The 16098-nt window shown below is 35.3% G+C and overlaps 1 protein-coding gene across 2 annotated transcripts in view; it reads right to left on the bottom strand.

Moving 5' to 3' along the window:
* Cln3 (CLN3 lysosomal/endosomal transmembrane protein, battenin) overlaps positions 1-16098 on the bottom strand; it is a 191661-nt gene that overhangs the window by 159130 nt on the left and 16433 nt on the right. For both annotated transcript variants that reach the window (XM_090410118.1, XM_090410119.1), the window contains exons 2-3: positions 15679-15739; positions 1668-1782 (exon numbers count right to left, since the gene is read on the bottom strand). In XM_090410118.1, the coding sequence (XP_090266244.1) occupies positions 1668-1782; positions 15679-15739 (176 nt within the window). The remainder of the gene's footprint in view (positions 1-1667; positions 1783-15678; positions 15740-16098) is intronic.

The raw sequence follows: 16098 nt of genomic DNA, 5'->3' as shown, positions 1-16098 counted from the left end.
TACACCTCTGGAAAAAAGTTCACACAGTAATTCAACTGTTTGGTTTAGTTCTGTTACCTTCCCACCATCAGCACTTTTTAAAGTCATCCTTCCAGAGTCATTCTCCTTTTTATTTTCCACATAGTAAAAGAACTCTTTAGGATTTATTTTGGGCTCATCAGCTAGCTTTCTCTCATAATGATCTTCCTTTCCACACAGGTCACCCTTCTTTCTTATGTCCTATACTGCTTGTAGGCATGCTGATCAACTTTTTCTTTATAAACCCCCCACGACCTTTTCTTTATGTGCAATTCCTGCTTAATGAAGCTATTCATCCATCTAACTCCTGACAGTTTCATTCTGATAATGCTTTCTTCAAACGTCCCTCAACCACCTCCCATGCATCGCCATCTATCCTTTCCAAATGCTTATGTCATGGCACACTGCTAAAAGCTGATTCCTCAGTTTGTCATAATCACCTGCTTCATAATTCCACATATATGCCTCTTCTTAAGAGAAAATTCTGCATGTCTGGCAATCTCACATGTCAAAACTACATAATCAGTTTCTCCAAGCAGAAGCAGAGTAACTAGATTGGTTAGTGTTAAGTTCTCTGATGCAATGAACAGATTCAGCACTCTTGAACTCTTGAAAAAAGTATTATCCTTATTTTGATTACTTCTGGTATTAGTATACATAAACTACAATACCCCTTCATCCTATGACCTTTTTTTTAAATATTTTTCTTAACATTTTTTGTAATACTTGCAACTAGAATCAGCCTATATCAATAGTGATTCTAAATTAAAACGTTAAATCTCAGTTAAATAAATGTCCCTCTATCAAAATCATAATACAGTCATAATACTTGATATGTGAGTTCATACTGAATGAAGGACATGTACATGTTTTAAAGGATTCTAAATAAACTTTTAACCTTGGATTATTACTTTTAAAGTATTAATCAAAGGCTAGCAGTGGTTAATAGTACCTCACAATCAGCACAAGCAATAAATTAAACTATTATTAAAGAAGGAAAGAAAGAGATATCTTACTTTGGATTGGGTGAATCAGCATTGGCTAAGTAATATGTGGATTATACATTAAATGGAAAGGAATTTCAAAAGCAAGTAAGCCCAATCTGTTCTTCCAAGGTGTGACAATGCAACAAAGAAAAATTATGTAATCCTCCTTACTTATTATTCCCCCTCCCCCTCATCATTTTCTTTCCTGCTTTAAAAATTTTTTAATTTAGTGTTTAGGTACTCTGAGGTATTAGACAACGTACTAGCTAACCATCTAGTAATTTATTTTCAATGCAAATAAAATTTAGGGATAACAAAAAACTGTGTGTGTGTGTGTGAGAGAGAGAGAGAGCGCATTAGTGAGTGATAGAAACTATTGAATATCTGCCAATACATACAGCACTTGTGTTGTGTTTTACTACCTCTAATGTGTAGGGTTGATGTGTATATGTGTCTGTATACAATTACACACACACATGTATACATTATTTTCATTTCATTCTATCCAATTTAATACAGACAAGTTGTTTAATCAAACTAAAAAAAAAAAAAATGGCTGTCCAGTATCCTTTGTAATATCAAAAATCTGTATAATATACGAATGATTAAAAAATTTCCAAAATAGTTGAAATAAAAAATTTTAAATAAATAAATAAGACTTACCTGAATGCATTTTGTGTTGTTTTGATTATCTTGACATCCAGTTTTTCCACCAAGGAGATCAAAAGCAGCAGATAGCATTATCACATATGCATAATTGTTACACAAACCTAAAATCCTAGAAATAAAAGCTATATAGTAATTAATTTTTTTCTTTGAATATTTTCATATATTCGAATAAATTTTTGCTTAAATGAGATTAATAAACAATGTAACCTAGATATTAATATAAAAGGACAGCATGTGAGATATTTTAACACCAGATCTACATGGAGTCAAAAGACTCATCATGAAAGTCACATACTGTTACACACAAAGCCCATCAAACTGTGCTTTAAGCCCATTTAATGTATCTGCATTCAGCACGTCAGGTAATGCATTCCACTTACCAACGACTCTCCAGACAAAGAACCTGCTCCTTATGCCTCTTCTCACACCCTTCTTATACATTTTCCAGGTATGGCCCCTTGTTCTACCTCCTTCCCCTATTCTATAAAAAATATCTTCCACATATCACAATCCTTTAACAACTTAAATGTCTCAATTATATCCCCACTCTTCCTCCTATTCACAAGGCTTTGCAAACTGCATTCTCTCAATCTGTCTTCATATCGCACATTCCAAAGACCGGTTACTACCTTAGTCAGTCTTCTCTGGACCCTTTCCAATATATCCTCATCACTATGAAAACCCACAGACCAAATCTGTGCAAAATAATCCATAGAGGCATGATTAAGGTCTTATGCAATGAAACCAAAGCCTCTATTTCTGCAAGTTAAGGTCCTCCCCATCAGTGCCATTATCCAATGTGACAACTTCACAACTTGTTCTATGTGACCTCTGAACTTCAGTTCTTGTCCACCACCAATCCAAGGTCTCTTGCCTCCTCAGCTCCCTCCAAAATTTCCCTACCAAGTGTATACTTTGCATCTTATTGTTGCCTGCCAAATTTCAGAACCTTACATTTTGCAACAATGAAATGACAGTTCCATACTGTTGCCCACTTATACAGTTTATTCAAGTCCTCCTGTGACAACTTCACAGGAGGACTTGAATGACACTTCATCCGCCACAGTTTTGCATCATCTGCAAACAGTAATATATCATCAGTTAAAGGCATCCCAATATCAAAATCCATCCCACTAATCTATTATCCTATCCCATCAGCTTCAATTTAGTTACCAACTTGTGGTGTGGTAATCTAGCTAAAGTCATTACTAAAAGGAAGAGCCATCAGGCTTCATTTCAGTGATGTAAAATTACATAGGCAAAGTGAATACTAGATCCAACATTATTTCAAAGCCAAATGTTTGTAGAAATGAAAGTTTCATAAGTTGACCTGAGAGCTTACAAGAATACAATATTCAGAATCCCCGAGTTACCTTAGCTTGCACTACTTAAAAGACATGAGTGTTGCCTAAGCATCCATATATTCACCTTTTATTAGTGCATTTGATAAAGGTTTGACTGGCTTGACAGCTGTTTTGAACTGGTTGGTTCTCTTCAGAGACTAGGAGAAACCTTAAGAGAGCTTAAAAGAAACCTTATGAAAAGCCTTTGAAAAATCTAAGTATACCACTATGTATGTGCATCTCCTTTGTCCAACACATTCATTATCTTGTTATAGTACATAAGCAAATTGGTAAAACATAACCTCCTTTTAAACAAACCCATGCTGACCAAGCACAAAGCATACCACTGTTATTAGCCCATTTTTGTATCCTATCTCTCACCAGCCTCTCCAATACTTTAACTACAATTCCAGATATCATCAAAATGTTTCCAGTATTTTTAAATACTAATCATATATTCTATGGATATATTCTAAAGTGATACTGCACTTACAACTCAGCTACTACTAGAAATTATTTCTAAACATTTATTTTATGAGTTCCATGAGAATATCTTGCATTTCCTATAGAGTTGTAATGATATCTACTCTCTCTAAAATCAGTTCCAGGAGTTGAAGGGAGACATGAGGCTAGATCTGGGAAGCAGAGAGGACTGAAGAATACAGTGATGGAAGAAAATGGTAAGCTAGAAACTACTACGAAACTGAAGTGGTGAGAGCAGGATCTTTGTCTTGACAAGGCAACTAATCTCCTTAAAAAACATTTGGTTTATGCCAAGTATATCCTCTGCAATTTAGAAGCGGCATATTGACTGATATCTTTATTAATCTACAAAGTAGCTGCTTCTAAATTGCAGTCAACCTCATATTTCTCAATATTTGACTTGTTTTTTTTTTTATATCTACTCTATACTATAAAATGATAAGCTGAAATTGGCAACAGATGTGATGTCGGCTTGAAACGGATGTAGGCTGCAACGTTTTTGTGTAATATTTTTTTTTTTTTGTAACATTTTTGGCAAGTTATTTGAAACGTTTTGAAACTCAGGGGCTGCCATTGGTGGGCGTCGTAGATGCCGGGGGGGGGCAGAGTCCCTCAGAATTCAAGGAGAACCAGCCTACCAGTCCGGAACACGTGGGGAGGGCCTTTTGAAGACTTGACACTCAGGGTAGTCCCCGAGTGTCAAGTCTTCAAAATTCAAGTCATCAGAATTTAAGGAGAACCGGCCTACCAGTATGGAACACGGGGGTTGGGCACTGTAGGCGTCAGGGGGTAGAGCCCCCTAGTATATATGACATGAAATTTTTTGGGAGAGGGAATTTTTTTTAAATAAAATGTAAAACAATCGAAAAATAAAAAATCTAATGTAAAATAATTTGACTGCAGAGATATCTGCAGCATTTTACTTTTAATCTCCTTCCTTACCATCTCTCTTTTATTTAGTGCAATTGCAAGGTATTTTTAAATACTAATTAAATTTTAAATACCATAAATAATGAAAGAAACTGCAATATGTGATCAAAGTAATTAAATTATACAATTCAATACAGATATCTACAGCATTTTACTTCTTATACTTTACAATCTTCACTCAAATATGGTTCAGTTGTGCTGAAAGAGCCTTATGAGATATTAAACTACATTAAAACTGATATTCAAAAACAGTTTAAACATTAATTTGTAGAGAAAGCAAGAAATATCTGCAAGGAAGGAAATCAATACTTTTTTGGTTATTTATAAACTGCTCCAATTCTTTCATCAATTCAATATGATGCTCCAAATTCCTAAAACAATGCTGTGGAGTAATCCTATTAAATAAAAGGGAAAGATCAGTAATATTCGACCTAGAACTAAAGTTACAGAAAGTCATAATAATTTTTGCAATAAGAGCAATGACTCTACAATACTTGGTTTAAGAATCAATGTAACAGTGGTTCCAAGTACATAAGCTGTAAAACTCCTCCACACGTGCAAGCATAACAGAGTTTTCAACTCAAAAATTAAAATAATCCTTGCCAAAATGAGGACCTTCATCCCCTAAACTCTATATAAAACCTCCTTAGAAAGATTAAACCTCTTAGAAAGATTCCTTCTAAGAGCACATTTTTTGTCTTACAGAAGTGTGCTCTTAGAAGGAATCTTTCTCTCTCTCTAAGTATACTGAAACTCCAAGCTGTGTCAAAGAATGACAAATGTCACAAAAACTGGTTGATTTTAGGAAAGTATCTCTAATGGATGTTTCAAGTCACACTAAACAATCTAATGCACAATTTTTATGGGAGTAGGATTGTGTCTCATTAAAATATTTACTGCTCTTCAGAAACAATAAAAGATAAGACAAGTTAATCATTTATTTTAAAACTCTCCCTCCGAGTATCAGCATTTGCCTTTGGGCAATGCAAATACTTTTGGCAAATACTCAAAACAAGTGAGTGGCATATTTGTCCTTGGATGATCTGGTTACAGAAGATGCAAATTGGACCCAGGAATCATTTTGGCTCTGATGACAGATGTATTTGAAGTTTAAGCTTTCTGGAATGTACCTGCGCCATGTAGAAATGGGTGCAGCAATTGATAAGAGATCCTGATTAACAGGCAGACAACAACTGCCTCTATGTTGGTATCAAGCTGGATGTCAGAATGGGAAAAGAGTGGGTACAGGTTTCAACTAGAACAGCAATTTCACTATTCTGTTCTTACAGATGACAGTGACATATACACCTCAATATAAGATCCTCGGCAGGTTTCATATAAGTCTCTTGTAGGGAAAAAAAAAAAAACATTAGCTTATGCTTTTTCAAGAAGACATTCGTGTTATTAACATTTTGGAAGAATTCATTACAATTTCACTGCTGAATGTATTTATGTTAGGAGATTTTGATTTTGAGTTTGATTTTTGAGGTCTTGCTTTTATCAGTCTTGGATTTTTTACCCTTTCTGGGAAACTGTGAATGGCTAGCATCCATGTATTCCTTTTCAGGAAAAATACTCAAGATATTGTCAAACTGATCTACATCCAGGATAATGATAATTGTAAAACTTTTGGATTCACATATGGATTTTGTATCCACCATTTTATATACATTTTTTCTGCTGAAATGTCTGGATGTATTTTTGTTGATATGTAAGTAAGTACTCTTACCATAACTTTATTTTATTCTTAAGATGATTTTCATTTAAATGAATGATTTTGAGTGTGAGGATGTAATTAGAGAAGGTAGAACAGATATGCCAGTTAATTTCCCTTAGATACTTTTTTTCTGTTATCTTCTCAGTGTAAGAGAATTTTTTATTAAATGATGCTGTTGCAGTAAACTTTTTCCTTTTTCCTCTGCTCTTTATTAATCTTTGGATCCCTTCATCCTACCATCTCTGACAGAATCCAAAGTAAGTGGAATGTTCTCCCTCACAGTTCACAAATTTAAGTGTTTGGCAGGTGCATTCTTGGTTTCAAGCTCTTCAGTTCCACATTAGCCACAGATGGAGTCATTACAAGCAGTTGGAGTATAATACTCATAGCATCCCAAAGGAGGGGACATAAGGCCTAAGGATAGCCAGGCCATCTATGCCTGCTCATTTCACTGAAGCCAGTACCAAAACAATGCATGCACAGCACCCTCTTTCTGGAGGTTCACAAATGGATAGTTAAAATAGTCTGAGAAGTTGGAGGTTAATGGGTTGTTAAATGTATGCATATTTTTGACTGAAACAAGATTAGCATTACTATGCATGGTGATTCAGCACCAGAGTTCCCTATGCACCAGAAAGAAACATACAGTTATAACATTTCATATTTCTATTACATATTTTCTCAACCATGCATTGTCTTTGTTGTTCTTTTACTTTAACTTAGTTTAAATGGTTGACTGCCTTAACTATCGACTGCCATCATTTATTTATTTCTACTAGATCTTATGTTCTCATACTCTGTAGTCTGACAAATTTATTTGTTTTATGACTGCACCAGTTAGACTATGTACTGAGTGCGAGATTATAAGATTTAAACTAAAGACAAAGCAGATATTGTTAACATTCCCTACTTATGTTAATCTTTACCCTTAATTTGTTGTGGCTTAATTACTGATCACTTAAACTATCTTAGGCAGATTCAAAATTTTCAGGATAGTGCATTGACAGAATCAGTCCAGTATGTTGTTCACAAACTACTTAATTAAATCAAAAAGGAATATTTACATCTTCTGATCCACATTAACATATATATATAAATACACAATTGCATTACAAGTCTTTGTCAATTTCAATTCTTTCTGATTCAGACTTAGTTCTATGGTTCTTCCCTTAAAGTTACCAAGTAAGAGAAGGTGAAAATCTTAAGACCTACAACACTTCTCTTTCGATTACCGACATCAGACCTCACGTGGCAGCAGACCCAGGTAAGAGAAGGTGAAATCCCTAAGACAAAGTCCTTCTCAACATCTTGCCTATGTAGACCTGAAATTCCACTCATGCATGTATCGCTCAAAACTTCCATATATGGTCACGTATTTGACATCCGACCATGATGACATCATACTTCCCTTGGCTTTTGAAATTGCCATATATAGACATGAGTTAACAGCGTCACATAATGACATCTTGTGCCACTTTATTTTAACAAAGACTTGTGGTTAAATCATTACAAATACAAGATTATTACAGACAAGAATTGACATTCTTTAAGTGCATTCTTAGAAAAAGATGTAAAAACAAGCATGATAAGTTACATAGTAACATATCATGAGAGATTTTACACCACTAACAAATGATTCTAGCCAAGTCATGCCATCCAAGGCCTACTCATTTCACTGAAGCAGGACCAAAACAATACATAAACAGCACCCTTTCTCCAGAGGTTCACAAGCCACATATATAGTGCCACATACATAAGCCACATAACACAGCTGCAAGATACTGGATCTCAGTGATGGTGATGCTTAGAATAGGAAAGGAAAAACACCCAGTGGAAGCAGAGCAAAGAATACAGAACTATAGAGAAAAGAAGAATAAAAAAATAAAAAAAAAAAGCAAGCACAAACATATTAGGAGGTCTCCCTCCACTATAAACTGAAGTGGTCCTATGAAGAGCAGATTATCTGTGCTCTCTGTCCAAGAGATTGTTATAATTCATAATTCTAGGATATGACATGATTATTAATACAATAATTCATAGACATTAATATAAAACATTTGTATTTGTGATCAGTATCTCATCACATCATCAGAGTAAATATATCAAAATAACAGAGTTACCTGAAGCAAGAATGGAATGACAGCATACATTATGGCATGCTTTCATTCTACCACTCTCCACTAATAATGTGATACTACCAGGAATCTGTGGAAAAACTGATCATTTTAAAACAGCAATAAACAGAAAATGGGCAAAGGAACACACAGCTCATAACAGTTATGGTCAAGTGCAGAGAGACAGTTCAGAAAAGAAGAAATTAGTAAATTAAAAATTAATTAAAATTAAATTATAAAATTTGTATATGTTCTCTGTATGCAAGAAAAGTGCATACAGAGAACATATACAATTAATAAATCACTCAAAGTGAATATAAAAAAAAAGAATGAACTAAAATATTTCAGGAAAACATACACAGATAAGTATATAAAATGCATTTATATAAAAATATATGAGGTTTGTCTGGGAAATTCCCAAATTTGAATTATTGCGCAACAAGCACTACTAGCTGTGTGCTTCATATGCTGCAATTTAGCAGCAACATTGGGAAATAACCTAGCAAAAACTGCAGCATGTTATTTTCCTTAGTTATTGTACTATGGCTATTCAATGTCAATACGTGTTCAGTGCGTCTGGCAATTTTTTGTTGTGTTTAAAATGAGCTATTTACATGGTCAACAAACCTGTGTGATTTTGCATCCAATTGGGAAAATCTTTCATAGAGAGGTTGAAAGGCTAAAAACAGCATTTGGGAATGAGGCCTTAAGCCAGACTCAAAACATACAATTGGAGAAAATGTTTCAAAGATGGCCGAACTTCAGTCGACTGATGGATGCATCATCATAATTCACCCACACACACACACACACATCATTACTTATCCATCAATTTTTGGCAAAACATGAAACAACAGTCATTCCACAGCCTGCTTATTCACCTGAGACCTCACACCAACAGACTGTTTTTTATTCCCAAATTGAAATTTGGGGCCAATGAAAGGCTGATGTTTTGAGTCGATTGAATTGATAAAGAAAAAAAAAAATCGCTAGTGGAACTGTGCAGTATCCTGAAAGAAGCATTCCAGAAATGTTTCAAAAGATGGAAGAAATGCTGGCAACAGTGTATACAAAATGGAAAAGAGTACTTTGAAGGTGACAAGGGCAAATAACTTCAAAGTTAGATAGGAAAATTTTTATTTTTTAAAGTTCAGGAATTTCCTAGCCAAACCTCGTATATTCACGATTGCAAACCAAACAATACATCAAACTTTGCATAAGATTTGCATATACCTATTACAAATAAATGATTATTATTAGAAAGAGTTCAAAGTCACTATCTCCCAGAATTTTGAAAATTTTAGGTTAGGTTGATTGTGAAGTCAAATTTGAGACTCTTCAAAGAATGCTATGAAGCCTTTCACAATCAACCTAATCTAAATCATAATGATAGTTTAAAATTTTCAAAATTCTGGGGATTGTGCCTTTGAATTCTCTGTGATAATCTTTTAAATACAGAGAGTAATATGTACAGTATATACAAATCTTATGTAAACACTAATCTACACACACACACACAAATGCTGATATGTGTGTGCATGTGTATATTTATACTTATACCAGGGGCCTATCTGCCCCCCCCCCCCCCCCCGAGTTCTGGACAGATAGGTCGGTTCTCCTTGAATTCTGATGACTCGAATTTTGAAGACTCGAAAGAGGGGGTTCCCCTGGCACCTACGCTGCCCAATCCCCCAAGTTCCGAACTGATAGGCCGGTTCTCCTTGAATTCTGATGACTCGAATTTTGAAGACTCGAAAGGGGGGATTCCGCCCCCGGCACATATGCCCCCCCCTCCCTGAGTTCCGGACTCGTAGGCCAGTTCTCCTTGAATTCTGATGACTCGAATTTTGAAAACTCGAAAGGGGGGGGGGAGTCCCCCTGGTGCATACTTTGTGGTTAGCAAGGATGTAAAGACTAGATTTTTTGCTTGGAGAGTGGTGACTAGGTGGAATGGGCTGTCAGAGTCAGTCAGAAGTCTCTTTCCTTTCTTGAAAGGGTCAAAATATCTGACTCTTTCAGCATAGAAAAAAGTGGAATCTAAATGACATTTTAATGTTTGATTTATTGAGGACTGGATGAGTTGTTTTCAAATTTTCATTCATGTAAAATGACAGGACAATTCATGCACATTTATTGGCAAATATTTCAATGTTGTCCATTCTGTAACCATCAATGAGAAACGTGTCTTCTATATACAGTGTAGTATATAGAAGACCCTGGCACCTACGCTGCCCAATCCCCCAAGTTCCGAACTGATAGGCCGGTTCTCCTTGAATTCTGATGACTCGAATTTTGAAGACTCGAAAGGGGGGATTCCGCCCCCGGCACATATGCCCCCCCCTCCCTGAGTTCCGGACTCGTAGGCCAGTTCTCCTTGAATTCTGATGACTCGAATTTTGAAAACTCGAAAGGGGGGGGGGGAGTCCCCCTGGTGCATACTTTGTGGTTAGCAAGGATGTAAAGACTAGATTTTTTGCTTGGAGAGTGGTGACTAGGTGGAATGGGCTGTCAGAGTCAGTCAGAAGTCTCTTTCCTTTCTTGAAAGGGTCAAAATATCTGACTCTTTCAGCATAGAAAAAAGTGGAATCTAAATGACATTTTAATGTTTGATTTATTGAGGACTGGATGAGTTGTTTTCAAATTTTCATTCATGTAAAATGACAGGACAATTCATGCACATTTATTGGCAAATATTTCAATGTTGTCCATTCTGTAACCATCAATGAGAAACGTGTCTTCTATATACAGTGTAGTATATAGAAGACCCTGGCACCTACGCTGCCCAATCCCCCAAGTTCCGAACTGATAGGCCGGTTCTCCTTGAATTCTGATGACTCGAATTTTGAAGACTCGAAAGGGGGGATTCCGCCCCCGGCACATATGCCCCCCCCCCCTCCCTGAGTTCCGGACTCGTAGGCCAGTTCTCCTTGAATTCTGATGACTCGAATTTTGAAAACTCGAAAGGGGGGGGGGGGAGTCCCCCTGGTGCATACTTTGTGGTTAGCAAGGATGTAAAGACTAGATTTTTTGCTTGGAGAGTGGTGACTAGGTGGAATGGGCTGTCAGAGTCAGTCAGAAGTCTCTTTCCTTTCTTGAAAGGGTCAAAATATCTGACTCTTTCAGCATAGAAAAAAGTGGAATCTAAATGACATTTTAATGTTTGATTTATTGAGGACTGGATGAGTTGTTTTCAAATTTTCATTCATGTAAAATGACAGGACAATTCATGCACATTTATTGGCAAATATTTCAATGTTGTCCATTCTGTAACCATCAATGAGAAACGTGTCTTCTATATACAGTGTAGTAGCAGTAGAAGTATTATTGAAAAGCTGTGATGAAAGAAAATTATTACAAAAAAAAAAAGTATTAGCATAAAAATCAAAACTTACACAGAATGCTGTTACAAATAAAGTCATTGCATTTCCTTATACCAAAAATTGAATGGACACTTCAGTAAATTCCTAAATTCAAAATCAAAATGAAACTTAGATCCTATAGAGATATGACATCACTGAAACCAATGGATCATGTGGATTTATGAATATGGCACATATGTAGCTTTGGCTCTACTTTAGAAAGACTTACTAACTATAACACAGATGTTAGAATTAAACAGCCCAACAGATGTTAGAATTAAACAACCAAGCCAACCAAGAACTCCTTTTTTTTAAAACTTGAGTTTTTTTCTTGGTTTATTAGTTGACCATATATTAATAAATGATATACACAAATTGTCAACAAGTTTCACCAGCTATTCTGTCTGGCTTCTTCAGGACAAGTATGACGGTACAATAACGTTTACTAGTAAAAAAGAAGAAGGGAGTAACACAGTCAACTATACGATGCACTCAATAAACAATGACTGAGACACAACGCTCCATGCTTATGATGTTACGCATCAGTTTTAATTTTAATTTATTTAACTGTGTTACTCTATTCTTTTTTACTAGTAAACGTTATTGTACAGTCATATTTATCCTGAAGAAGCCGGACAGAATGGGTGGTGAAACTTGTTGACAATTTGCGTATATCATTTATTAATATATGGTCAACTAATAAACCAAGAAAAAACTCAAGTTTTAATGTTAAGTGACCAAATACAAAATAATAACTACTTTTTTTATGTGGATCCCAACAATAAATGGTTGTAAACCTATAGTACATTAGCAACATGGGCAAATTAAAGGTTTAATAATCTGGAAACTTCTCTAAACCACACATGGAACTTTTTCCAGCAACTTCAGGCATCTAATAAGCAGAGTAGCGATCTCACACTGGTGTTAAATTGTGAATGAATACAATTCACTAAGGAATGTTTCATTCATATTTTGACAAGTTAAACCCCTTGAAAAGGATATGCTTGTATTTTAGTATAAGTTGTATATAGCCTGACAAATATTGAATACCGTAATTAGTGTAAAACTTGTGAATATTCCGGTTTAAAATACCTACTAAATTGTATCTTAGACAATGAATTTGTTATATACATATTTTCTGTTAGAATTGACATAAAAGAATTACTGTGTAAATTGCATATAACCAACTGAGATCGTAAGGTCAAAGTACACGGGCAAGACACTGGATTAGTAAGTTGCCTCGAGCGGTCACGTGCACATATGGCACGAGGCGACCTAAGTTTTCGGGGAAGACGCTACGAATAAGCAAGACCCACGAGTGCAAAGGAATAACGTGGTGTCAGGTGAAAACTTAGGGTTACAAGGAGTCCCGGTAGGGGTTGATATAAAAGGGCTGAAAACTCCCCTCAAGAGCCTTTTTGTCTGGAGTCTCTGTTCTCTCTCGGTGGCAGAAGTCAGAGGTGTCGGGTCATGATTAGAGGGATCACGGATTCTAGGCCCTACGATGAACGAATAGTGGATTTTCAAAGCAACGGGCAACTCCCGGAAAAGATAGTGGCCAGGTAGCATGCCTTATGGATGCAGAATCACCTCGTGCTAAGAATATTCTAGGCATAGATGATTGGTATGCAGACTCCATGAGGACCAACCTAAGCTGACAGGAATTTAGCCTTAACATTGAAGGAAGAAAAGGAATCCAAGAATCGCAAGGACAAGCATGAGGAATCCTCGAGTTCGGTATAGTAAACCTTTAATCAAATAATGTGAGAGAGGAAGATAATTGTAACTTAAGAATCTTAGATCTTCATAAAGTTTTGAGACTGATATTTTAATCATAGTCGGTGAGCAATATGTGCTATGTATTATAATTGTACTTGTGTTGATTGCTAGCTATGTTTAAGAGCTGTCTAATCCAGACAGCTTGATTAACACCTAAAAGTCATTATTATTTTTATAATCTAAGAATGCGAGCTTTAAATCTTTGAATTTAATGTTTTTGTAGTATTAATTACTGTGTGATGTATATTGATTAATTTTACTTTGTAATCCAGTAGTACAGTGATAATTAAAAGTTCTTTATCCTGTATGATGATCATTATGTTAAATAACCTTTTGCTCTTATTAATTTGGTTGCCTGTGTCTAAGAATCTGATGCGGCACTCATAAATTATTCGGATCTAAGCGGGAGATAATTGTTAATGAAGACTACGACTGCAAACATGTTGATTATAGAAGGTATTGATAATTGATAACTTAATATAGAAATATATTAGATTAACCATGTGCATATCTGAAGGTTCACTTCTTGACTGAGAAGTTTTTCCAATCTAAGGGTTCTGCATGTCGCAGCGGAACAAACAAATTTTCCCAGAACCTTAAGAGAAGTTAACTTCAGAAGCTTTGTTACTAAGGAGTTGGCTTAACCTTGAGACAATCTCTTTGTAGATCAGACTCTTATAGTATATAATAGCAAGACAAAGACAGACACATTATAGGCACTGCTGAGATAGGACAAATTATTCAAGAGATAGTTAATTAAAGGAGTTAAACCATATTAAGTAAATATTACCTATTACTACTACTACTACTACAACATCGTAACACTGGGCAATGATATTCATCTTTCACACAAAGACATTCACAAACATCCAAGTCTAGAGTGGAAATTCAAAACAAAAGTCTGTTGGTTGGAGAGGAGATGAGCTATCCACTTGGCCAACCAACACCCATATTAAGCAAGAAACCTGGTTTATTGTAACTGTTAATATTTGGTCCCTTGACACTAAGTATGAGAAATTTTCTTTTTGGATTTATTAATGGACCATAGTTCTTTATAAATATATACAATCGTCGACAAGTTTCGCCAGCTAAGTCTGTCTGGCTTCTTTATGACAAGAAATGGGTACACTAACGTAAATGCTAAAAAAGAATGCAGTAACAACAGTTAAATTAATTAAAATTGAAATGACGCGTAACATCAAAAGCATGGAGTCTTAGTCATTGTTTGTTGATCGCATTTTATAGTTTTCGCAAAGTTGAGTTCTGCTAAGCATAGTGAATTTATTAAGCTTTTCCAAATGTCTTTTAGTATCATGCCTTGATTTCTCTTGAGATTGTCTGATATCAAGGTATGATACTAAAAGACATTTGGAAAAGCTTAATCAACTTCATGAAAAACTATAAAACGCGATCAATAAACAATGACCAAGACTCCACACTCCATGTGCTTGATGGTACACGTCATTTCAATTTTAATTAATTTAACTGTTGTTACTCCATTCTTTTTTAGCATTTAACGTTAGTGTACCTATTTCTTGTCCTGAAGAAGCCAGACAGACTTAGCTGCCGAAACTTGTCGACGATTGTATATATTTATAAAGAACTATGGTCCAACAATAAATCCAAAGCCAGACTTTGGTTCAACATGTTCACAATGTGATGTGTGTTGTGCTGTACAAGTGCAGCATAAGGCACAAAATACAGCCCAGAGTGAACAGGTTAATAGTAAAATTAAAAATGCTAGAATCTGGAAAAAATCAGTCCAATATCAAAATAACTATATAATTACAAGATCTGATCAACCCTCCTCCACCTGGAGGAAGGTTGATCAGAAATCAACATTCCAGCTACCCAATTCCTTGACAGTAGTCATAATCTCATGCAACAAGTGAAGTCAACCAAACTGTCATATGAAGAATTAATATGACTAATCAGAAAGGAAGATGTACTTAAGTATTTCTCCAGGGCAGCAGTAATGTCAGGTTACCCCTACATTATCATGTGCAAATTCTAATGTTTGTACACCACTGAACAAAAAAGGTGTTGCTGCCTTGGTGTGTGAATATCCACAAACACAAAAGAGGAGTATGTCACATTTGCCTAACAACTTGATCAAGTAACCACCACAAAACAAACAATTCTGAAAAAGGAATATGAGCTGTTAAATGCATTGCTAATCCTACGAAAGAATTAGCAATGCCACTACCCACTATTAATAAAACTTACAAATAACTATTCAATCTAAATAGCACTGCAATTAAAGAGCAATGAAAGCCATACCAAAATGCTAAAAGGTTTCTTCTTTTGCTCCACATTTCTTCAGAAACTTGGCTCTCAAATTCTATTAAAAAAGTAAATTTAAAAATAAATAAATAAAAACATAAAAATAAGAAATGACAATTTCTTATTTTTAATTTCTTGTTTAAAGAGATTTCATTGCCAACAAAGGGTAAATATAACATCACTTAAAAATGTAACAATTTTAAATCTAAATATAAAGAGACAATTTGTTTATAAAGGGTATATATGTAATTTATCCTAAGACCACATGGAGTTACACTCATCTAGGAGATACCTTTTGTCATACACACACACAGCTCATCATACCGTGCCTTAAACACATTCAAATTCTCTGCAGAAGCCACACACACTCGGGCAATGCAGCATTCCAATAATTCACAACTCTCCATGCATAAAACC

The sequence above is a fragment of the Typopeltis vanoorti genome, chromosome 20, assembly GCF_054136105.1.
Source record: "Typopeltis vanoorti isolate ZY-2024b chromosome 20, IOZ_Tvanoo_1.0, whole genome shotgun sequence".
Classification (NCBI taxonomy): Eukaryota; Metazoa; Arthropoda; class Arachnida; order Uropygi; family Thelyphonidae; genus Typopeltis; species Typopeltis vanoorti.
Note: the sequence above shows the minus strand (reverse complement) of the source record. Positions and strands in the feature narration are given on the sequence as shown.